The 26,381-nt window shown below is 44.7% G+C and overlaps 1 protein-coding gene across 2 annotated transcripts in view; it reads right to left on the bottom strand.

Moving 5' to 3' along the window:
- Positions 1-26,381, bottom strand: part of DDX47 (DEAD-box helicase 47) — a 582,234-nt gene that overhangs the window by 124,560 nt on the left and 431,293 nt on the right. For both annotated transcript variants that reach the window (XM_073592664.1, XM_073592663.1), the window contains one exon: positions 5,913-5,983. In XM_073592664.1, the coding sequence (XP_073448765.1) occupies positions 5,913-5,983 (71 nt within the window). The remainder of the gene's footprint in view (positions 1-5,912; positions 5,984-26,381) is intronic.

Here is a 26,381-nt window from a genome sequence, read left to right as displayed (position 1 = left end):
GTCGGACTGAACCTCGATAGAACAGTCCTGAAGCTCCACCCATCCAGGGCCGTAGGGCCAGATGTACCGCCGGCAACTCCAGGATGTTGATGGGCAGGCTCTGCTCTTGACTATCTCCTCTGAGCCCCTATAGCAGAGATATGCAATTAGCGGACCTCCAGCTGTTGAAAAACAACAAGTCCCGTCATGCCTCTGACAGCCACAAGCATGACACCCAGAGGCAGAGTCTTGCTATGCCTCATGGGACTCGTAGTTCTGCAACAGCTGAAGGTCTGCTAATTGCATATCCCTGCCCTATAGGGTCGCTCTCCAGCCTGAGAGGCTGGCGTCTGGTCAGCACTCTCCAAGACACCCGAAGAAAGGATCTTCCCCTTTGTAGGTTCTGATGCTGCAACCACCAGCTTAGGCTTAAGCACGACCGGGAAGATAAGGACATGGGATAATCCAGGGCCAGCGCTCTCCTGGTCCAAGCCGACAAGAGGTCTTGCTGTATAGGCCTGGAATGGAACTGGGTGTAGGGAACTGCCTCGAAGGAGGACACCATCCTTCCCAGAAGACTCATACAGAGCCGAATGCAGGCTTGTCTGGTGCTGCTTACCCGACACACCTGATCCTTCAGGGCACAGATCTTTACAGGAGGCAAAAATACCCTTACCTGGACCATATCTAGGATCAGACCTAAATACTTCAGACTCTGAGCTGGTCCCAAGGCTGACTTTTCAGAATTTATGACCCAGACCAGTTTTTCTAAATACCGCACTGTGCAGGCTACGCTCGGTTCTAGGGCCTGCAGTGAGTGATTTCTGAGCAGGAGGTCATCCAAGTATCCGGGCACCAAGATCCACTGAGCCCTTAAAAGACCTAGTACTGGTGCTAGGACCTTTGTAAACACCCAGGGTGCTGTGGCAAGCCCAAACGGCAGTGCCACACACTGGAAAGGACGTTCCTCTGCTGCAAATTGCAGGAACCTCTGATGAGGTTTAAAGATAAATAGATGAAGGCTAAAAAGTCTACCATCTGGAGTGAGGCTACTACCGAGCAGACTGACTCCATTCGAAAAGGACTGGAATAAATACTGGTTCAGGGATCTTAGATCCAAAATGGGCCTTGTGTACCCATTTGGTTTTTGAACCGTGAACAGGTTTGAACAAAACCACGCACCCCTTTCGGATACAGGGACCTGTATAATCACTCCCTGATGCCCGAAATGATCTAGTGCCTGAAACAATAAGTCTTTTTGGTGAATCTGAAGGAACGTTGGATCTTAGAAACCGCAGAGGAGTAAACCGCCGCAATTCCAGCTTGTAACTGCGGGATACTGTCGAAATGACCCACTCGTCCGGAACCACTGTTCTCCAAACGTCCGCAAAGTGAAGCAGCCTTTCACCCACCAGATAAGAGTGGGGGCACCCCCTCAAAAGGAGGGCTTGGTGCCGAGTTTAGAAGAGTTTTGGACCCAGGGTTTCCTCTGGCCGTGCGGCTTGCCCCTGGCTCTAGCGCCCTGTTGGTGGCAGAACTGCCTTGGTGCTAAGACACCTGAGGAAGCAGTCCCTGAAATTTTAAATGAGGGACGCCTGGTCCTTCCCTTCACAGGAAGTAGAAAGCTCTTCCCTCCAGAAATCTTTTGGATATATTTGTCTAAATCATCAAACATTCCCCATGGAAGGGGATCCATGCCAACAACTTCGTACAAGGAAGCTCAGCTGACCAGTTCTTAAGCCACAGAAGCCTGCACATGTGTACAGACAGGAGAGCCAAAGGAGAGACCTGCTGCATTGAATCATTCAAGGCATCTACAACAAAACACAGTGCTCGAGGTATATCCGCCTTACTATGAGCAGGAACATCTTCCTGGTTAGATCCGTTAGGCAGTCTGACCTGATCTTTTAAGGGCTGGCAGACTCCAATTACTGCGACAGCTGGCTGAATAGCTGAACTGGCCAAAGAAAAGGAAGCCCTTAATAGTGACTCCGGTTTCTTGTCAACAGGGTCCTTCAAACCCTGTGCGTTATCCACCGGACAAGTTAAGTTCCTGTTTAAGGAAGAGACTGCCGCATCTACGGATGGCATGCTCCATTTCTTAAACTTTTCCTCCATGGGATATAAAAAGGGAAAACGTCTTAGGAAGAATGAAAATCCTGTTAGGATGTTCCCAGTCAGCATACACCGCCTATTCCAATAGTGGGTGCAAGGGGAAAGCCTGTGCAGCCTGAGGAGGCCTCAGGGACCCCAAAGAGGACCACGGAGGCTCAGAAACCTCAGCAGGAGGTAACAAAGGCAGAACAAACCATCTCGGTAAGAGCCTGGATCAAAAGCCTCTGCGACTGGGAGGCAAATACCAACTAGACATCATCTGGCCCAGATTCCTCAGAAGCAGACTCACCTGTCTGGCCCTCCACAGAATCCTTAGCATTTAGCTCTTCCCCTTCATCAACCCATTCCTGCTCCAATTTGGAGGATCAGGGGAGGGGAATCTGTCACGCTTCTTGCCACCGCAAGATGGAGGCCATCATGCCAGCAATCCTGTCCTCTAACCCGGCTAGAGCTGAGGACAGATCATTCCTGGTGACAAAGGCTGTAGCAGCAGCGTTGGCAGTATGCACAATACCAGACAGGTGCAGCGGCTCAGATTGCCCGGAAGTCTATGGTCTTTCAGGGGATACAACCCTAGGGTATTGACTAGGCTCCTCAGGATCTACTGACAACATAGATGTGCCCTTCCCTGTAGTATTAGCTTAGCCCGTTTCCTTTTTTTTTAAGACATTGAAAGCCACAAGAAAGTAGTACCTGGGCTTAGTATTTACACCACCTCAGAAGGGAAACCCTTTAAAAAGTGTAAGTAAACCCCCTTCTCGTTTTCAGCCAAGGAAGCTACCATCTTTGCCTCTGTTTAATCTACAACTGCCATGATGCTGCATATGTGATCAGTTATGACACTAGCCATTAGATGGTTTGACAGTTTGGTTGAGAACACAACCAATGGGAGTGTTACATTTCCACCTGTTTTATAATTTTGGGTTTACTTCTGCTTTAATAGGGCTCACGAAGTCCCTATGCAACAATTCTGCTAAGCACTTTACCCTACCAACCAACACCTGGAGGACTTGCATGACCCGGGTAAGGAGAAATGAACGGCTTTAGTGAACTGGCTTCAGAGCCTGCTCTGTGTCCCACAGCTGTCCCTTGGAAGCTCCGCATGTCAGCCACCTTCTGTTTAAATAAGATGGCTGTGCGCCGGGACACGCGGTCACGGCAGAACTGCGCACGCCTACGTGCTCCATGGAGAACACGCGTGCGCAATGGCGAATCCCCGTGCGCGGACTCATCCATAAAAATGGCAGCCAAAGCAACAGGAAAAGGTACCAATAAAACGACAGCAGCTAGCCCAAGCTCCCGCCTGCGATCACCGCCCCACTGGTGTCTAGCACAGATTGTTACAACACATGGGTAACCCCACAATAAATAATAAGGGGGTTTCACTTACTCGTTCAGGCGCAGGGCAACCTTAGAAACTAAGAGCCCAATATTAACCCATCATGGCGGGTTCTGTCATTTGAGGACCTTCAAGGACTGAGTACCCTTTTCATGTTTTAGGGTCCACTCGCTTGGACCTGTACAGCACCCTGCAGGAATGCATTAGCTCTGTAGTGTCCAGGACACCACTACACAGGGTCCAGTGCCTGAAGGTCGCGTTACAGGCAAACCTCGCAGGATCCTTGCAAGGCTTCTTTGCAAGGTTCGGATGCCATCTATTTAAGCTTTTCTCCAATGAATCAGATCGGTCAATCCCTTGATTCATTAAAGAACCAGATTTTGGGACTCAAGACCTGGAGCTCAAGAGAGCTCAAACAAACGTGCCCACCCACCTTGCAGACACTGGTAAAAAACATAAGTACTTCATATATGGGAGGGTTCATATAGGGGCAGACTTCCTGTCTAAGACCTTTGGTCTACCAGTGTCCATTCATCTAAAGATGGCATATAGTCCAGTCAGGAATAATAGTCTAACCCTGTGTCCCACAATGTACGATAAAGAAATGCCGATTTTGCAGAGGAGGGGTTTGGGGTTTAGACCCCAGATGCCTCCATAAAAAGAATACCTGTCACTACCTATTACTGTCCCAAGGGATGTTTACATTTCCTATGACAGAAATAAAAGTTAGCAGAATTTTTTTTTTTAAATGAACAGTGTAAAAATACAAAAAAATGTAAACAGTGTTCAAATCACACATGTGAGATATTGCCGCGATCGGTACAGTGAGAGCAATAACTCTAGCAAAACACCTTCTCTACAACTCTAAACTGGTAATCGTTAAATTTTAAACGTCGCCTATGGAGATTTTTAAGTACCGTAGTTTGTTGCCATTCCATGAGTGCGTGCAATTTCAAAGTGTAACATGTTAGGTATCTATTTACTCAGCGTAATATCATCTTTCACAATATGCAAAAAAAATGGGCTAACTTTACTATTTTTATTCAAAAATTTGTCTTTTGAAAGATTGCTGCGCAAATACTGTGTGACATAAAATATTGCAACAACCACTATGTTATTCTCTGGGGTCTTTGCTAAAAAATGATATATGTTTGGGGGTTCTGAGTATGTAGTAAAAAATACTGGTTTTAACTTGTAAACAAGTGTCAGAAATATGTGTGTAGGTGAAGGGAACCACTGACAATCCAATTAAGTTTGCTGCACCTGAAAAACCCTGAATACCAGGAATGAAAAGTGATTGATAGTGTAAAGGTGTGCCGATTCTATGTAAAAGGTGGGAAAGAAACACAGGGATATAAAATATATTGCACAATAATGTTCCCAACGTGGATACAATGGGATAATAGGAAACAAGTGTGTGGTCTAGATTGACCTGTAACACATGTGTATAATCAAAAAACAAACAATATGCAATTCAAACACAACGTGTATATAATCTAAAAACGGAAAAAAAAAAAAAAGCTGACAAGAGTAAATATATATCAGCAGTCTCTCTTAGCTTCCAAAAAGTCTATGTGAAAGCAAATCAAATTCAGCAGAGTGAATGGGATGAATTGAAAACACATCCAATTATATTGTGAGTCCAAAATCGAACAGATGCCGATCCCAAGGTGTGTGGATCCTTTAGTATGAAGACACCACCATGCTCAAAATTAATAAAAAATTGGATGCTTACCAGACCCACATTGGTCACAAGCATGTGTGCTGATCCACAGCTTAGGGATGCATTCCTCTGTCTGCCGTATTTCAGAGATTCACATTGGACAACAGCTCCCAGAAGACCCGGGTGGATGAGTAAGCATGGATGCTCATCTGCGCCTGATAAATTGGATTCCTCTATACCTTCCTTGAATGGCTCAAGTGGATCCCCGGTTAACAGCTCGTGATGAATGATGAAAAATTGGAGGAAGACTAATAGTGCATTATCTTTTGATAAAAAATCTATTTAAAAAGCACTTAAAAAATGTTACAGCAAAAAATTGCAGTGCAGACCGTGTTCTCTGATGTTACAACTGGCTCCTTCCAACACGTTAACCCTAAGAAGGCATAAACTGGGATCTCCCATTGTGTCCACATTATTGTGCAATATATTTATCACTGTGGGTTTTTTTTCCCACCCTCTACATAGAATCAGTGCACCTTTACACTATCAAACAAGTGTCAGAAATAGGCTTGGTCTTGAAGTGGTTAAAGTAAAATTAACCTTGAATTTGGCTTTGGCTTTAACAGGGGATTTCCCCTAACTTATATCTTTAGGATCCTCTATCAACAGAAGATAGTTTCAGACAGAGACATTAAAAAAAATCTGAGTGATATTAACCATTCCATCTCTATCCAAAACTTGAAAAAATAGCTTTAGATATACTTTTAATAAGTTTGTATCATTGTATTTATAGCTGCAATGATTAAAACTACTTACTGTGTTACAAAAGTAATTGCTTTTCCTGACCTTCCAGCACGCGCAGTCCTTCCCACTCTGTGTATATAATCCTGTGAAAGAAACAGTATTAGAGTTCTAACCAAAACTTTCCCATCACTGCTGTCACCTTATTTTTACCATAACAAACTAAATAGATTACAAATCAACTATGCATCACTATACATCTAATATATACTGTAAGCAATTAATGGAAAATATACTATAACTGTCAAATGTCTGAGAAAATAAGTACTGGAAATGAGCTAAATGAACTGTGTGCATTGACAGCGAGGGTTTCACTTGTTGCAGAAAAATGCTGATAAGTGAAGGAGGAAAAAAATAACTTACATAAAAAAAAAAAAAAAAAAGTGTGTATATATATATATATATATATATATATATATATATATATATATATATATATATATATATATATATATATCTGCTTGAGCCCCTGCCACAAATAACCTATAGAGTAGACAGTGCACGCACCCAGACCTTGACTGGGAACCTGAGCTGCCTGTGCAGGTCCCTGTCAAAGGAAGGGGAGGAGCTGCTTCCAGATGTGGCCTTCACCAGGGACAGAAAGAAAAAGGGAACCAAGCCACTTCCTTCCTATACCAAGGAGGGGTCCTGAGGGGCAATCTAGCACAGAACTCTACCAGTTGTTCCCAAAGAAGCCAGTAAGGTAAAGGGGCGGTTGGAAGAAAATGATAGTCTTGATGACTTTAAGGTGCAAGGAGTACAAAACTTAAGGCATGAAGGCCTGGATCTCAAAATCTTTGTACAGATAAAGAAAAAACACCCTTTAAGAAAGGCCTGGCAGCTCAGAGACCCTCCTAGTGTAAGTGATAACAATAAGTAAGGTTACTTTTTGAGAAAGTGTTGCAGCTTACCAATCCTTTTTTTTTTTTAAATCAGATAATTTTTATTGTAAACAAAAAAACAAAAACAAACAGTGTATACATGTTAGGACACAGAGGTAGCAATTTTGATGACCAGCCGGTCTTACATATATGTTTATACTGTAATATTTTTAACAGCATCGTCAGAAGTAAAGATAGGAATGTATAAAAAGGCAACTACGTTTGTGATTCTTTGGTCTTGTTATATGTCGTGTGTGTCCTCCTGGTGTCTTTGTTCCCCCTACTGCTTCAGGGCCTACCAGGTCCACTGAGCAGTACGGGGACACCGCCATCCCCTAAAGAGCGGGGGTCAGCTTACCTATCCTTAAATGCTGGGGCTGCATTTGTTTTATTTCTTTTGTTTTTCCCCCCTTATATTCACTTAGAGATTTGGCCAGTAACACTTCCTGTCTTAGAGTGCCTACACTCTAGATCAGGGATATGCAATTAGTGGACCTCCAGCTGTTGCAAAACTACAGAGGTGCTGTTGCAAAACTACAACTCCCTTCCTGCCTCTGCCCCGGGTGTCATGCTTGTGGCTGTCAGAGCTATGCCTCATGGGACTTGTAGTTCTGCAACAGCTGGAGGTCCGCTAATTGCATATCTCTGCTCTAGATGAAAGATCACAGGCACCTCTGAAAAACAGCAAGGTTAATCTGGGGGGGTGTCTGGAATATAACTGAGTGAGGAGTGTGCATTAGGAGCTCCTGCATTCCGTTACTTTCAAAAGTGATCCAGGGCACTCATTCTTTACTTTAGAGCCTCAGGTATATAATGTCAGGGGGGCAGGAGTACATGGGAGAGACATCAGAACCTAAATATCGGCTGTTATTTCTCTTCTCCCCTAGCTACAACCAATTCCCCCCCAGCAGCCAAAATGGCGCTGGCCTATGCTGCTTTCTCCAAGGTGCTCACTCACTGGGGACACGCTCTCCTGAGCCTTGCGACTGGACGAAGCCACACTCCCAGGACTTCACACCCATGAAGCCCACATCATAGGACACTCTCCCTAAAACTGCTACGATAGCGCCTCCAACACCAACTGCTGACTCCCCCTCTATCCCTGCCAAGCTGCCAGCCGACCTGGGGGAACTCCTGCTGCATTTTTCCATTTTTTTTCTTTTTTTAAAGAGGACATCAATACCACCCAGCGGTCGTCCCACATGAACAAATTGGGGGCGGCATCTCAATTGCTCCAGGCAGTGGAAACATGGATTTCAAGACAGCCTGTCTCAATTAATCCAGCTGCAGCTGCAAATTGAAAATCGCAACTGCCAGCAAAACCTACACCTTAGGGGGCTCCCCAAGGCCACCCCTCCTGTTCATATACAAGACAGTTCTGAGCATCTTTACCCGGTTGCTAGGGATATGCTGGAAGGTGACACTGAAATAGACTGGGTTCACCAAGCCTTAGGCCCACAATCCAATGATCCCTGGTGTCCTAGAGATGTCATACGCATACACTTATACGCTATAAAAGAAGCCGTACTGGATGATTAGTGAAGGTAGTAGCACTGCATGCAATGTTTCCACTTTCCATTTAGATGACTGGCTGCTCTACCTTCATGACATAGACACCTGCTGTCCGAGGTTTGCGCATCAGATGGGAGTTTGTTACACTATTGTACGCTGTTTGAGGGCTTCTTCAGCCCACAGGTTTCTCTCTAATGTTATTTGTTGAGAAGTACTGTATATGACCGATTATTTCCATATTTAGATCCATGACCGTCTATTCAACCAACACAAAGTGGCACATTGTGAAGTGGAAGAAAAATGATAAATGGTTTTCAAAATTTTTTACAAATATGTGAAAAAGTGTATTCAGCCAAAAGTCAATACTTTGTAGTACCACCTTTCGCTGCAATTACAGCTGCAAGTCTTTTTGGGAATGTCTCTACCAGCTTTGCAAAATAGCCCAAGCTCTGTCAGATAGGATGGAGAGTGTCTGAACAGCAATTTTTAAGTCTTGCCACAGATTCTCAATTGGATTTTTTTTGCTTTGATCTAAACAATTTCATTGTAGCTCTGGCTGTATGTTTAGGGTCATGGTCCTGCTGGAAGGTGAACCTCTGCCCCAGTCTCAAGTCTTTTGCAGACTCCAGTAGGTTTTGGTCTAAGATTGCCTGTATTTGGCTCCATCCATTTTCCTATCAGCTCTGACCAGCTTCTCTGTCCCTGCTGAAAAAAAGCATCCCCACAACATGATGCTGCCACCACCATGTTTCACGGTGGGTGTGGTGTGTTCAGGGTGATGTGCAGGGTTAGCTTTCCGTCACACATAGCGTTTTTCTTTTAGGCCAAAATGTTCAATTTTGGTCTCATCTGACCAGAGAACCTTCTTCCACATGTTTGCTGTGTCCCCCACATGGCTTCTCGCAAATGGGACTTCTTATGGCTTTCTTTCAACAATGGCTCTCTTCTTGCCACTCTTGCATAAAGGCCAGATTTGTGGAAGGCACGACTAATAGTTGTCCTGTGGACAGATTCTCCCACCTGAGCTGTAGATTTCTGCAGCTCCTCCAGAGTTACCATGGGCCTCTTGGCTGCTTCTCTGATGAATGCTCTCCTTGCTCGGCCTATCAGTTTAGGTGGATGGCCCTATCTTGGTAGGTTTGCAGTTGTGCCATACTCTTTCCATTTTCAGATGATGGATTGAACAGTGCTCCGCGAGATGTTCAAAGCTTGGGATATTTTTTTATAACCTGACCCTGCTTTAACCCCTTCATGCCGACCATACTCAAATATGCATTCTCGGCTTGAAGGGGGTTATATCAGGGTGATGCATGCAGCTGCATGCATTACCCTGGTACCATTTTTTTTTAGCGCCAGCAGTTGGCTTTCAAGTGATAACAATCAATGTGGCTAAAAGCTGCTCGTCTGTTATCCTAAGGAGCGGGAGGGGACATTCTCTCTCCCCCCCCCCCCCCCCCCCGTTCTCCTGTCCAGCCAACACGTCTGCCACCTGGCCAAAGACCCGAATGAAGCTGGAAGGTGTGAATCTGCTTCGATTGGGTCTCCACTCTAGGACCCGGAAGCGATGTCATGACATAACTTCCAGTTCACTCGGCTACCAATGGTGCCGATTTTAAAAAATCCCTAGTATTATTCCAAAAGGCCGATGTTGGCGTTTTGAATACTTTTAAGTGCAAAGAAGGGCCTTGGGGTCTTATAGACCCCAGATCCCTCCATAAAGGGTACCTGTCACAGGCTGAGAAGTGGTAGGTGACCCTGCGCTACGGTTTCTCCAAGCAAATATAGGTGGGAGTAATAATAAACGCAGAGGAAGTAGGTGTCCTGATATCCCAAGTATGTAAGAACACATTTCAGCTATTTCTTTATATTTCAGGCGGCTTAAGACCTTGACACTTGGACATTATAACATTTCTCAACGCCCAATTCAACTTTATATTTTATTTTTTTACATTAATGAGGCAGAGGGTGTAGCACAACACCCCATTTTCATTGTAGTAAGGCTGTTTCACTGTTTACATTGACTTTCTGCTGAAGTATTTTTTAACATTTGGCTTTAGGTCTGGTGGCAGGCCAAGTCTCTAATAATTTCATTTTATTTCTTGGCTCCCAACTGTCACTCACCTTTCACTCTACCTTACTAAAGAGGAATAACGCCACACCTACACCTTTCCAACTCAATTTTACCTGTCACGGGCTATTACTGTCACGAGGGACGTTTACATTCCTTGCGACAGCAATAAAAATGATCATAATTTTTTTTTTTTAAAGAGACAGTGTAAATAACGGACAAAAAATAAAATGGCAAAAAGAAAAAAAAATGTAAAAGCACCCCGTCCCACCGTGCTCACGCGTAGAAGCAGACGCAAGTCACGCCCGCAAATGTAAAGGTGTTCAAACCACATGTGAGGTATTGCCACGATCGTTCGACCGAGAGCATAAATTCTAGCACTAGGCCTTCTCTAACTCTAAACTAGTAGCCTGTAGAAATGTTTAAAGCGCTGCTATGGAGATATTTAAGTAGCGTAGTTTGTCGCCATTACACAAGTGTGTGCTAGTTCAAAGCATGAAATGTTAGGTATCTATTTACTTGTCGTAACATCATCTTTCACATTATACAAAAAAATTGGGCTAACTTTAATGTTTTGTTTTTTTTAATTCATGAGTGTCCTTTTTCCAAAAAAAAAACGATCACCATTTTATTCTTTAGGGTCTTTGCTAAAAATATAATGTTTGGGGGTTATAATTAATTTTCTAGCAAACAATATGGACTTTAACTTGTATATATATATATATATATATATATATATATATATAAATTATATACATATACACACACACAAATAAATGACTGCTCAGTCCATATCGTGACTGAAGTAACTGGAGTACTGCTTGGACCTTGAAGAAAGGGACATACCCCGAAAGCTTGTCCTAAAAAATTGTATGTTAGGTCAAATAAAAAAAGTATCACGGACAGTACTCAATTTTCTCTGTGACTGAAGTAAAAAATTCATCCAGTGGAACAAAAGAAAAAAAAAGCAACCACCGCCACCAATGAATTAAATGGCAGCTCACCTCTGGGAATGACCGTAAGGTAACATCTCCTATCTCTGAGGAAGTCATGTGCCCAGGGATGCAACATGTCGGTGGAGCCTTGTGACGTCACTTCCGGTGTCTACAGTGTACGGAAGTGCGGTTGTTTTTCTCCATACCTGTAGTGCGGATCTTACCAAATTTTAATGTAAGTAGTTATTGAACAAATGTGTTATACTTTATTGGCAATAGAGCGCTATGGTTATTTTTGCTCTCTGAGTGATTATCGATCAAGAGGCATGGTACTGGAGAGTTCAAGCAGGCGTGTTGGAGCTTTTGCAGTGGGGACCCTAGCAGCTATTAATTGCGTTTTAAAGCTTTGTTTGACCTTACGGTCATTCCCTGAGGGGAGCGGCCAATTCATTCATTGGTGGCAGTGGTTGCTGTTTGTTCCTTTTGTTCCACTGAATATATCTTTTACTACAATCACGATATGGACTTAGCATTTATATCTACAGTATCTCACAAAAGTGAGAAACACCCCTTTACATTTTTAAAATATTTTATTATTATTTATTATATCTTTTCATGTGCATGTGACAACATGCTAGGAAATGACACTTTGCTACAATGTAAGGTAGTGTGTGTACAGCTTGTATAACAGTGTAAATTTGCTGTCTCCTCAAAATAACCCAACACACAGCCATTAAAGTCTTAACCGCTGGCCATTTTCCCTCCCCAATGTCATGTAACTCGTTAGTATTACAAAGTCTCCGGTGTGAATGGGGAGCAGGTGTGTTAAATTTGGTGTTCTCGCTCTCTCTCTCATTCTGGTCACTAGAAGTTCAACATGGCACCTCATGGCAAAGAACTCTGAGGATCTAAAAAAAATAATTGGTGCTCTACATAAAGATAGCCTAGGCGAAAGAAAAGACCCTGAAACTGAGCTGCAGCACAGTGGCCAAGACCATACAGCGGATTAACAAAACAGGTTCCACTCAGAACAGGCCTCGCCAAGGTCGACCAAGGAAGTTGAGTGCACCTGCTCAGCGTCATATTCAGAGGTCGTCTTTGGGAAATAGACGTATGAGTGCTGCCAGCATTGCTGCAGAGGTTGAAGGGTTGAGTGTCAGTGCTCAGACCATACGCCGCACACGGCATCAAATTGGTCTGTGAGTGGACAAGAAAAAAAGCCACCAAATCCCATCCTACCACAACTGTATGGTGAATAGTAACCTGATGCTAGCTGCCACTTTAAAAATTATATATAGAAAATCTGAATCACCCCTAAGGGTCCTTTCACACTGAGGCGGTTTGCAGGCGCTATTGAGCTAATAATAGCGCCTGCAAACCGACCCGAAAGTGCCGCTGCTTTCATTCCAGTGTGAAAGCCCCGAGGGCTTTCACACTGGAGCGATGCGCTGGCAGGACGGTAAAAAAAGTCCTGCTAGCAGCATCTTCAGAACGGTGAAGGAGCGGAGTGTATACCGCTCCTTCACCGCTCCTGCCCATTGAAATCAATGGGACGGCGCGGCTATACCGACGGCAAAGCGCCTCTGCAGAGGCACTTTGCGGTGGTTTTTAACCATTTCTCGGCCGCTTTACCGCCGCCGCCCACTATCATGGAGGTTATCATGCGACCAATGGTATCCACTGCTAAGTGCACCGAACACTTTCCTTGAGATAGTGATTCCACATATAAAATAGGAAAAAAAATGCTCCAATGGCGTGATATCGTTTTAAAACATTTAATTCAAACTAAAATCAACACATATGCACTCACATGGTGAATAAAATCAACTAGGCACTTCACAGCAAATGGAACTGTATCACAGCAGAACACAGCAGAGCATGCAGTAACACTAGCACAGGACGGCCACAGCGGACCCAGGGAGTGTGAATGCCGGCGATCGTCTCACCCGTTCGCAGCCCATGTTCCTCAGCTGATCCCTGCTCCATCACCCGTCACACCTTCCTCTAACAGACGTCTACTTTTGCCGTGTAGCCACGGACCGACATGTTTCATCACAGGGACTTAATCATGGGGTTGGCTACTCGGCAAGGCAATCATGGCTTTATGCAAATTTCGATGTACAATGGGCGGGCGTCAATCGTTTGGCGTCTACACACTTCCTGTGTCCCCGTGTCCATAATACATCAGCAAAACTCCTCGAAGATCAAATATATAGGTGGAAAGCATTCATTATAACCAAAAGCCAGACCAGATCTATATACCATTACTGATGAGCCACCTTAGATCTGGTCCGGCTTTGGGTTATAATGAATGCTTTCCATTGTACATCGAAATTTGCATAGCGTTTGAATCAGTCGCTGACAGTCAGGAGCTTTTTTTCCTGTGAGTCTCACTAGTGTACCAGTAAATTTAGAGACCAAAATGTCAAATCGAAGGTACACTAGTGAAGAGGCCTACAAGTTTCTGAGCATGACAGATAGTGAAGAGGAAGTCACTCATCTGTCAGATTCATGCTTATAATAAGATCCTGTAGACAGCAGAGGCACCCTGACAGATAGCTCTGACGACAGAGTTGTGGTCCCTGCCAAGGTCAGGCGTACCCGACCCCGTTCTGCTGTCGTTGAGGTGCAAGAACCGCAGGGCTCTCGTATGGAGCAGAGCGGTCTAGTGCACCCTGGTCGTAGTCAAACCAGCACTGCGATTGTGTGGGACTTGGTGTCACCCTTATTCGGAAAGGGGTACCACTTGTATGTGGACAATTCTTACACAAGCGTGCCACTTTTTAGTCACTTGTTTGATCATGGAATTGGCACATGTGGCACTGTACGATCTAATTGCTGGGACTTACTCCAGCGGCTTGTAGATTCCCGTCTTAGGCTGGGGAGAGAGCCTGCTTGAAGTTAAAAATTTGCTCTCTGTGATGTGGAGGGATAATCGGAATGTTTTCGTTCTGTCCTCCCTTCACGCAGACACAACGGTCCAAATTCCTATGGTGATTGGTGTTGTGGAGAAACCCTTCTGTGTCCACGAATATAACCTTAATATAGGAGGGGTGGACCTCAATGACCAGTTGTTGGCACCGTACCTAGTTGCCTGTAAGGCCAGTGTCTGTATACTTATTTCAATTAGCTCTGCTGAATGCTTATGTGCTATACAAAGCTTCAGGACGAACTGGATCCTTCCTTTAATTCCAGGAAGAGATCATCACAGCCCTTCTGTTTCCAGACGGTGCTGTGGCCCAACTTCCAAATACATATGCAGTAAGCCAGCTGCATGAGAGGCATTTTCCGTATGTCCTCCCTGGTACCCCTACCCAACGAGCCCCTCAAAGAAAATGTTGTGTCTGTAGAAATTGCAGATATAGGCATGACACCCGTTATTATTGTTCCTCCTGTTCTGACCATCCTTTACATTGGTGAATGTTTTGAATGCTACCACCCACTAGTGGAGTATTAGCATAGGGTACAGCACTGCACAGACTAGGACACACTTTCACATTGTCTCCAAAGATGCCATCGCATTTTGGGAGATCCGAACCTGGAACCGAACCGTTACAACCGTTACAGTTACAAATAAAAGTGAAAATAAAATCAAAATCAACCAAAAATAGTTGTCGTTTTATTGTTCTCTCTCTCTCTCTCTCTCTCTATTATCTCTCTATTGTTCTGCCTTTTTTTTTACTGTATTCTACAATACAATATTTTATTGTTACTATGTTTTATCATGTTTGCTTTTCAGGTATGTAATTCTTTTATACTTTACTGTTTACTGTGTTTTATTGTTAACCTTTTGTTTTCAGGTATGCCATTCAGCTGCAGCACTGATTTATTTATCTTGACAGCAACAGCGTTTGCGCCCACGATCAGAGACTCCAGCGCTGTAGAAGGTGATTTCACCATCAGTTTAAAAAAAAAAAGGTCTACTGCAATTGCTGTTTACATATGACACCAGGCCAACGCTTGCGTTCGCCTTTGCGCGTGAGCACGGGGAGGACAGGTGTGCTTTTTTTTTTTTTTTTTTTTTTTTATTATATTTTTAAACTGTTCCTGTAAATCTAAAAAGGTAACCTGTAAAGGCTTTTTAAAGTATAAGTAGTTTGTCGCCGCTGCACGTTTGTGCGCAATTTTAAAGCATGTCGTGTTTGGTATCCATGTACTTGGCATAAGATCATCTTTTTTATTTCATCAAACATTTGGGTAATATAGTGTGTTTTAGTGCATTGAAATAAAAAGTGTTTTTTTTTTTCCCCAAAAAAATTGCGTTTGAAAAATTGCTGAGCAAATACTGTGTGAAAAAATATTCCAACACCCATTATATAATCTGTAGGGCCTTTGCTTCAAAAAATATATATAATGTTTGGGGGTTCAAAGTATTTTTCTTACAAAAAAAATCATATTTTTCATGTAAACAAAAAAAAGTGTAAGAAAGGGCTTTGTCGTCAAGTGGTTAGAAGAATGGGTGATGTGTGGCATAAGCTTCTAAATGTTGTGCATAAAATGCCAGGACAGTTCAAAACCCCCCAAATGACCCCTTTTTGGAAAGTAGACACCCCAAGCTATTTGATGAGAGGCATGTTGAGTCTATGGAATATTTTATTTTGCCACAAGTTGCGGGAAAATTACAAATTTTTTTTTTTGCACAAAGTTGTCACTAAATGATCTATTGCTCAAACATGCCACGGGCACTTGTGAAATTACACCCCAAAATGCATTCTGCTGCTTCTTCTGAGTACGGGGATACCAAGTGTGAGACTTTTTGGGAGCCTAGCCGTGTGCAGGACCCCGAAAAACCAATCACCACCTTCAGGCTTTCTAAGGGCGTGAAATGGTGATTTCACTTACTTACTACCTATCACAGTTTCGGAGGCACTGAAGATAAGATAGCAAGATAGCACAAAACCCCCCAAATGCCTCCATTTTGGAAAGTAGACACCCCAAGGTATTTGCTAAGAGGCATGGTGAGTATTTTGCAGATCTCATTTATTTTTGAAAAGAAAAAGAAAAAAAATGTTTTCATTTTGCAATTTTCAAAACTATTTACTTTCCAAAATGGGGTAATTTGGGGGGGGGGGGGGGGGGGGGGGGGGGGGGGGGGGGGGGGGGGGGGGGGGGGGTGCTATCGTGCTATCTTGGCATTTTATGGCCTAAAAAACTGATAGGTAGTGAGGAATTAAATAAAAAATTTACACCCTTAGAAATCCTGAAGGCGGTGCTTGATTTTCGGGGTCCTGTACGCGGCTAGGCTCCCAAAAAGTCTCACACATGAGGCATCCCCATAATCAGGAGAAGCAGCAGAATGCATTTTGGGGTGTAATTCCACATATAACCATGGTATGTGTGAGCAATATATCATTTAGTGACAACTTTGTAATTTTTTTTTTGTCATTTTTAAAACACTTGCGACAAAAAAAATAAAATATTCAATGGGCTCAACATGCCTCTCAGCAATTTCCTTGGGGTGTCTACTTTCCAAAATGGGGTCTTTTGAGAGGGGGGGGGGGGGGGGGTTTGCACTGCCCTGCCATTTTAGCACCTTAAGAAAATAGATAGGTAGTCAAACTAAAAGCTGCGTAAAATCCAGAAAATGTACCCTAGTTTGTAGGCAAACCAATAAATATACGCCTATTGACATTTTTTTTACCAAAGACATGTGGCTTAATACATTTTGACCTACCGTATATACTCAAGTATAGGTCGATCTGAATATAAGCCGAGGCCCCTAATTTACCACAAAAAACTGGGAAAACTTATTGACCTGAGTATAAGCCGAGGGTGAGAAATGCAGAAGCTACTGTAAGTGGAAAAGAGGGTCAACAATGCCCATCTGCAGCTGCATACCTCAATGTGTCTATTGCATACCTCCCTGTGTCCTGTGCATGCCTACCTTTGTCTATTGCATACCTCCCTGTGTATGCCTACCTGTTAGAGCTGCACGATTCTGGCCAAAATGAGAAATCACAATTTTTTTGCTTAGAATAAAAAGATCACGATTCTCTTGACATAAATTCTTTCACATTATACAAAAAAAAAAAAAAAAAAAATGGGCTAACTTTACTGGTTAGTGTTTTTTATTTATTAAAGTAATTTTTACCTAAAAAAATTGCATTTGAAAGACCGCTGCGCAAATACAGTGTGACATAAAATATTGCAACAATCACCATTTTGTTTTTTTAGAAAAAATGATTTTAACTTGAAACCAACAAATGTCAAAAAAAGTTTAGTGTTTAAGTGGTTAAACTTTTTTCACTTATACACAAAGTCTATTCCATTGACAAATTGTTACAATGTTTATACTTAAGTTCAACTGATAAAGAATGTTTTGATTCTTGGCAGACTGCACAGTTTTTCTCTTCCTTTCTTTTGGGCTGTGGCTTCAGAAGAGCAGAGAGAATGCATAGAAAAAATTGTGAAACACTTTAGTCAAGATCGCGATAACGATTCTTGACGATTAATTGTGCAGCTCTACTACCTGTGCAGATCTACCTACCTCACTGTGTCATGTGTATACCTCCCTGTGTCCTGTGCATGCCTCCTGTGCCAATCTGTGTCATGTGTATACCTCCCTGTGTCCTGTGCATGCCTCCTGTGCCAATCTGTGTCCTGTGCATGCCTCCTGTGCCAATCTGTGTCCTGTGCATGCCTCCTGTGCCAATCTGTGTCCTGTGCATGCCTCCTGTGCCAATCTGTGTCCTGTGCATGCCTCCTGTGCCAATCTGTGTCCTGTGTATGCCTCCTGTGCCAATTTGTGTCCTGTGCATGCCTCCTGTGCCAATCTGTGTCCTGTGCATGCCTCCTGTGCCAATCTGTGTCCTGTGCATGCCTCCTGTGCCAATCTGTGTCCTGTGCATGCCTCCTGTGCCAATCTGTGTCCTGTGCATGCCTCCTGTGCCAATCTGTGTCCTGTGCATGCCTCCTGTGCCAATCTGTGTCCTGTGCATGCCTCCTGTGCCAATCTGTGTCCTGTGCATGCCTCCTGTGCCAATCTGTGTCCTGTGCATGCCTCCTGTGCCAATCTGTGTCCTGTGCATGCCTCCTGTGCCAATCTGTGTCCTGTGCATGCCTCCTGTGCCAATCTGTGTCCTGTGCATGCCTCCTGTGCCAATCTGTGTCCTGTGCATGCCTCCTGTGCCAATCTGTGTCCTGTGCATGCCTCCTGTGCCAATCTGTGTCCTGTGCATGCCTCCTGTGCCAATTTGTGTCCCGTGCATGCCTCCTGTGCCAATCTGTGTCCTGTGCATGCCTCCTGTGCCAATCTGTGTCCTGTGCATGCCTCCTGTGCCAATTTGTGTCCCGTGCATGCCTCCTGTGCCAATCTGCAGCCTCCGTGTGCCGCTCTGCATCCACTGATCAGCGTGTCATAAAAACATTCGACGGCCATTCCAGTGTTCAAAAGCCACGCCTCCTCCTCGTCTGTGATAGGCAGAACAATCAATTTCCCAGCAGTCAGTGTTCAGCCTATCACAAACATCCTCTCATCCTCATACCACGGACGAGGATGAGAGGATGTCCATGATAGGCTGAACACTGACTGCTGGGAAATTGAGTGTTCTGCCTATCACAGACAAGGAGGAGGCGCGGCTTTTCAACAGTGGAATGGCTGCCGTCTGTCTGCATGACACGCTGATCAGGTAGGCAGACGGCGGTGACTTTATATATAACTCGAGGGGGCTCTTTCAACCTAAAAAAAGGGCTGAAAATCTCGGCTTATACTCGAGTATATACAGTAAATGCATGACTAAAATTGAGTTTATTAAAAAAATTTATAACAAAAAGTAGAAAATATAATTTTTTTTCAAAATTTTCGGTCTTTTTCCATTTATATCGTTTAAAAAAAAAAAAAAAAAAAATCACAGAGGCAATCAAATACCATCAAAAGAAAGCTATTTGTGGGAAAAAAGGACGCAAATTTAGTTTGGGTACAGCATTGCATGACCGCGTAATTACCAGTTAAAGCAGTGCAGTGCCAAATTGTAAAAAGTGCTCTGGTCATTGAGCAGCCAAATCCTCCGGGGCTGAAGTGGTTAACTGAGCAAGTGCACCATCTACATTATTATGAAGGCAATTGGTTCCACTAGATTTTAGTTCAGCGTATAAGAGTAAGAGTAAAAGGGGAAGAATATAAATGCATGCCACACTTTTCACATATTTGAAAAAAAATGTTGAAAACCATTTATCATTTTCCTTCCACTTCACAATTATGTGCCACTTTGTATTGATCTATAACAGGGGTCTACAAACTTTTCAAACAAAGGGCCAGTTCAATATCCTTCAGACTCTAGGAGGGCCGGATTGTAGCCAGCGGGGGCAGAAAATATCCCGGACATGTATACTGTCTTTTAGACCTGTGCTTCCATACCAATGCCTAAAGATCAATGATCCCTCTTAACAGCTAAAATTCCCTTCCTATACAGATTACTACCAGTAAAGCCTAGTAAGCACGGGCCGAATGTCGGGCGGCATCGGCCAGCTCAAAACCAGCCGACATTCGTCCCGTGTTTGACAGTCTGACAGAAGCCGAAAACATGACCAAAAAAGGTCTGCCGGTGGGCTCCCGATAAGCGTTTTCAGCCAATGGCTGGGAATGCTGACTGGGAGTGTTCTGGTGGGGGGGGGGCGGAGTCCCCCAGTCAGAACACAATAACACAGCAGGGGAGATCACTGTACTAACATCACATAGTTGGTACTGCAGCTACTCCTGAGCTGTCAGTTTTTTGTTTTTTTCTTTCAGCTCTGCTGGGTTGAAAAAAAAAAAAAAAAAGCAGTGTGTAGTAAAACTGGAAGGGGTTTCTGATTCGCTGACCAAATATTTTCTTATTTAAACATAAAAACAACACTACTTGCATTCTACTGAAAACAAAAATTAAGGCCAGTTACAATGTTTACACCCCTCGTTACCCAGGTAAATAATACACTTCTGAGGTGAATGGAGCTCTCCTAGCTCTCCTTCTGGTTGTGAAGGGAATGCTGGCGCATTTGGCTGCCGCTCCTCACACCAATTACTATTTTTTTTTCAACTTTTTGACTTTCTTAAATTCTGACTTAAATTCCTGAAATTCTTTTTTTTTTTTTTTTTTTTAACAGAAAAGAAGTTTTATTGAACAATAAGACAGTACAGGTTTAGAAGGAGTCATACATAGGATTGTTGATACATACAAATTTAGAATTTTCCAATAATATCATTTTGTTTCTTTATATGGGTGTTGACTATTAATATATCATATTATCGAGTAACCAAGGAACTTATGAGATTCACATACGCTAATACGGGTGAGGTAACCACATAATCATTCACCTGAAAACCAGAACAAAGGAGGGTCAGAAAGTCTCCCCCTGTGTGATATTGATTAGTCCCCAGCTCTCTGGCAGAGAAAAGGAGGAGGTGGAAGGGGAGATGCGGAGAGCGGGGCAGGAATAGGAGAGGATGGGGGGGGGGGGGGGGTGTGGGGCTGGAGTGGGGGTATGGGGAGGACGGGGGGGGGGGGAGAGGGGGGAAACACCATCCACCACATCACACTTTAATGATAAGTAATTTTTATTCCCCCTTTGTCCCTCCTCCCTGTCTCTGTCTTCTCTTCTCACCCTCTTCCTTCCAACTTCCTCGTGTCACATCAAAGTTAGGTATTTAACATCATTTAGGTCACAACTCGTTATGCAAGCTAAATTACAAGTGTTCGCCAGCCTAGTAGGGCGATAAACCACGACAATGCTCATCCACATGCATTTACCCAATTTGACCAAATTTTGTCATATTTCTGTGGGCAGTTCCTGCTTTCATAAGTGAGCCTATACAGAGGCAAAACACCATTGATCGACTTTTGCCAAGCTGCTATAGATGGGGGTTCTTTTTGTTTCCACCTAAGGAGTATTTCTCTCCTAGCGTAAAATAGGGAGTAAGTAAGGCAGAGTTTAATATAGCGGTCTCCCTCTATATCTTCTAAGTGACTCAGTAGCATAGTAAGTGGGTTAAGCGGGATTTTGATTCCACACATGTTACCTAAGGTATCTGCCACTGAGGTCCAATAGGGGCGTAGCTTAATGCATGACCATACTGTATGAAAGAAGGAGCCCACCTCTACTCCGCATCTGTTACAACTGGGGCTGAGCCCTGGGTAGATGTTAGCCAGCCTTTGTGGCGTGTAATACGCTCTGTGGAGGAATTTTAGTTGAACAAACCTGTCTCTAGCTGCAATCATAGAGGGGATAAAAGCCGTCAGGCACTCCTCCCATTCCTCCTCCCCCAAAGAAGGGATATCAGCTTGCCACTTTGCCATTCACCTATTTGTTTTAACATCGTGTGCCACTGTGAGGTACATGTATAGAGTTGAAAGAGGCTTGTCCAACATTCCTGAAATTAGGACACGCTCAATCGGGTCTGGTTCGAGCGTTACCTGGGAGGGAAACTGTGCTCTAAGAGCGTGGTGTAACTGCCTATATCTAAAGAAAATGTTTTGTGGCAACGCATGGCTCATCCTCTCGGAATGAAATTATACCCTCCCTGCGGATAACTTGTTTTAATTTAACAATCCCTTTTTTGGCCCAACTTGCCGGATCGGGGATAGTCAAAAGGTGGGGGAGCATGGGATTCGCCCATAGTGGGGTATGTGGGGAAATAGAGGATCCCCCCAGGAGGGCGGCTCTGGAAGATCTCCATACCTGAATGGTAGCCCTCATAGGACCTGTAACCTCAGCACTAGCCTTTACTCCTCTATACGGTAGATTAGACAAGGCTGCGTAGGAGCCAAAGATAGCTGCCTCAAGGGTGACTGCTGGGTTAAGTTGGGGTTGCGCGAACCACCACCTCCCCGTTACTAGAACAGCAGCCCAATAGTACATCAGGAAATTGGGTAATGCCAAGCCACCGCTAGATAAGGGAAGGTGAAGTATGTGCTTTGCAACTCTCGGGGACAATCCTGCCCAGATGAAGGAGACCACTATACTTTCCAACCGCAGAAAGAATGACTTAGGGATTGTTACAGGAGTGTGCCGAAAAAAAATATAAAAATTTTGGCAGGTATTTTTAGGAGATTTCCCCTCCCTACTGGGGTCAGCGGGAGAGACTTCCAGGTAGAACACTTCTGTTGAAGTTGAGAAAGTAAGGGGAGGATATTCTTGTCAAGGTAGCCTGCCAAATCCCTACCCACTCTCACTCCCAAATATTTGAGTTCCTGTGTCCACTGCAAAGGGGTACCAGTGTCTAGCAGGGGCATTGTTGGGTTCAGGGGGAAGAGGACTGATTTATTCCAATTAATTTTGATTCCGGAAAAGTAACCAAATTTGTCGATAATTGCTAGGGCATCCACCAAGTACAAAAGGGAGTCATCCGCGTACAATGAGAGTTTCTCCACCAGAGGGCCTACACGCAGTCCTCTGACCGAGTCATCCGCCCGCAGAAGGGCTGCAAGGGGCTCCAATGCCAGGGCTTACAGCGCCGGGGACAACGGACAACCTTGTCTCGTACCTCTCCCTAGCGTGAACGCCCCGGAAAGCGTCCCATTAGTGCGGATTCTAGCAGTTGGGTGGGAGTAAAGCAGTTTGAGCCACGTTAAAAATTTGGGTCCGAACCCAAATCTGCCAAGGACCTCCCAAAGGTAGCCCCACTCGACCGAGTCGAAGGCCTTCTCAGCGTCGAGTGAGGCCACCACTCCCTGCCCATCCGAGGGGGTTATTGCTAAATGTGTGTGTAAGCGTCGGATATTTATGTCTGTCCCCCTCCCAGGCATAAATCCCGTCTGGTCAGGGTGAACTAGGGCTGTAATGACCGAATTTAGTCTGTTTGCCAAAATTTTTGCAAGAATTTTTGTGTCTACATTAAGTAGAGATATGGGACGGAAGGATGAACAAAGGATAGGGTCTTTTCCGGGCTTGGGGATAACAATTATTACCGCCTCATGCATGGAGTCTGGAAGGTGTGCTTCCTTCATGGATTTGGCAAATAGTGTTTGAAGTTTAGGGGCAAGTTGTTCGGCATAGAGTTTGTAAAACTCTACCAGGAAACCGTCCGGTCCCGGTGTTTTGCCTGTTTGCATCATTTTCAGGGCCTTGTGTATTTCCGCAACTTTAATGGGGCCATCCAGCTTGGCAGCATATGTTGGGGTGAGAGTCGGGATGTCTACCCTGTCCAGGTACTATACAAGTTCCTCCATTTCATAAGACACCCTAGAGCTATATAGTGATTGATAAAAGGAGGTGAATTCCCGGTTAATTTCGGCTGGGGAGGACAGCAGTGAATTACCTGCCGCCCGAATCTGTCCTATAGACATTACCACCGTCTGCTCCTTAGAGAGCCAGGCTAAAAGGTGACCTGTTTTTTCCCCTTGCTCGAATATTCTTTGTGTTTGATGGAGGAGCCTCTTCTGCGTCAGAGATGTCCTTAACAGGAGAGTGTCGCGCAAAAGAGACTGCAGCCTGGCATAGGACTGTGGACTCGAGGACCTAATATATAATGCTTCCTGCCTTGTCGTCTCGAATTCTAGGTTAGTGAGTTCCTCCCTACGTGCCCGACGGACCTTGGTTATTATTTTTTGGTATTGTCCCCTAGAAAATGCATTAAAAGTGTCTCATACGGAGGAGGCCGAGGCTGTACCCGCATTTATCCCCCAGAACGAGTCCAGTTCCTCTTTGTATTTCGGCTCCACCTCCATATCCGAGACCCAATACCTTGACAGTCTCCAAAGTCTGTCTGAGGGAGCCAGCGAGAGACCTAACTCCAGTAGGAGTGGAGCGTGGTCCGAAATACCTCGGGGAAGGATCCTAACATCACGAACCTTGGGAAGAACCGGACTACACGCATAGACAAGGTCAATGCGGGAGAAGGTTTTATGAGAGGCAGAGTGGCATGTAAATGCTCTATCCTGAGGAAATTTCCATCTCCACAGATCAACAAGGCCATATGTGTCAGCCTGGAGGAGGAAGGTAAAGGCCTGCTATTACCCAGGGAGTATGGTGGATCAGTGCATGAATCACCACAAACCTACCATTAGGGTCCAGAGCCAGATCGAGGAGCCTAAAAGGGAGTGATTTGAGGATTAGAATGCTTACCCCTCTGGAAAAAGTGGAGTAGGTCAAATGGTAGTGGTATCCCACCCACGGCTTTTTAAGGGACAGCGTCTTCTTTCCAATCAAATGCGTCTCCTGGAACACACAGATGTGAGGTTGATAGGACTTGACAAATTGGAATACCAATGACCTTTTAATAGGTGAGTTAAGTCCTCTGGTGTTCCAGGAGATTATCTTAAGAGAAGACATCTAAATGACTAGTGAGTAAGTTAGGGTGACTAATATGCAAGAAGCAGTCCCCGATCTGGCCCTCAGACCCACCAAGATCCATAAGGGAGTTTGAAAACAATAGTTCTGTGACATTAGCAATTATCATCAGTACTGTCTTATACCATAAAGAGAAAAAAAGAAAAACAAATAAACAATAAAGGCAGCACAGGGCCTGCAACGACAGACCGAAATAACCAGTGAACCCTCCCCCCCACCCCGCCCATCCCCCAATGCAGCAGAAGGGCATCTCTCCCCAAGAAAAAAAAAAAAAGAGCTAGCTAGCTCAACTTGAGGGCAATGTGCAAAAGGCGCACCTCCTCTTTAACCGATGTGCATAGAACAGTCCGGCAAAAAATAAAAACGGAAGAATAACTTGTGTAAATCACCCGGATCCCCGGGGGCTCATACTTCAAACCTGGGGGTCTTGGTAAACCAAACTAAACGACAAGCTGGAAAAACAAAGTCAAAAATCTCCCCCCAGATTTGTACTGCTGAATCTGGCTAAAGTTCCTGGTCTGCAGTGTCTTCATAATAAACTCAGGCTTCCCACCGACCCTCAAGCTTGCACACAGGATAGTCAAGTTCGTCGGTATGCATGGCCTCCCAACCTCGAGGGTGGGTATATGATGTGTCTGTTAGTAAGGAGTGGAAGCAACTATGGGATAGATTTCAGAGGCAGTGCCTGACGCTTCCCCCCTAGCGTCTCAACGGTTTCCTACGAAGCTAGAATCCATGGCAGGAGCATGCCTTCATAGAGATAGCAGGGGAAGCTGCTGCTACCGACTCCCCCTCCCCCCCCCCCCCCTCCTCAAGGAACAGGGGTGAGCAATCTTGCCTACCCGGAGGGTCAGTTAGAAAACGTGTCCTGATGGGGATGCAATCTCAAGCCACATTTCTCCAGTGTAGGAATGCAGGAGGAGGGGGGAGGGGTGTGCGCCCGCCATACAATCACCAGAGCCACGCTTTTTAGTTCACTGCAACGTGTAGACTCCCTCTTACATGAGGCTAGTTACCAAGTTCAGGGTTGGGAGCAGGGATTGCAGACCAGCAATACACCAGGAAACAAAAGTTACAACATACCACATTACGGCTCAGTTAGGGAGCGACTTGACCCACGCCGCGGCATCTCTTGGCGAGGTGAAAAACTGGACACGTTCCCCATCTTGAATGCGTAACTTCGCGGGGAAAAGCATGCTTTATTTTAAACCTTTCTGGCGTAGCATTCCGCGTACATGATCAAATGCTTTTCTCTGGCGCTGAGTCTCCACTGTGTAATCAGGGAATATAAGAAGTTTCACGTTTGCAAATTTTAGCTCTCCCTGCAGACGAGCTGCCCTCAGCACAGTATCCCGATCCCGGTAGTGTAGCAGCTTAAATATAAATGTGCGAGGTGGATTCCCCGGGGGCCCTCTGGTAGCTGGGATGCGGTGAGCTCTCTCAATAGAGAAATGTGGAGAAAACTTTGCCCGGGGAAGCAAGGTTGGTAGTAGGCCCTCCATGAATCCCACCGGATCTTCTCCCTCTGCTCCCTCTGGGAGGCCAAGAACCCGCAGGTTGTAACGTCTGTTGCGGTTCTCGGCGTCTTCCGCTCTGTTTTCCAGGTGCTTTACCTTTAGTTGTAGAGCTCGGATGTCCGGGTGTTGTTCCCTCAGGGCGTCCTCCGTATCTGAGACCCTTCTCTCCACTTCCATCACTCGTTCCTGAAACTTATCCATGTCTCTACGGATGAGCGCCGTCTCTGTCTGAACATGCTCTATTTTAGTAGTCAGAGCAGCCTGACAGGTGGAGATTGGCGTCATGAGGGCCTCAAACGCCGCCGAGC

Source organism: Aquarana catesbeiana, linkage group LG07 (assembly GCF_042186555.1).
Source record: "Aquarana catesbeiana isolate 2022-GZ linkage group LG07, ASM4218655v1, whole genome shotgun sequence".
In the NCBI taxonomy this organism is placed as follows: domain Eukaryota; kingdom Metazoa; phylum Chordata; class Amphibia; order Anura; family Ranidae; genus Aquarana; species Aquarana catesbeiana.
The sequence above is the reverse complement of the archived record's forward strand: the minus strand, read 5'-3'. Positions and strand labels throughout refer to the sequence as shown.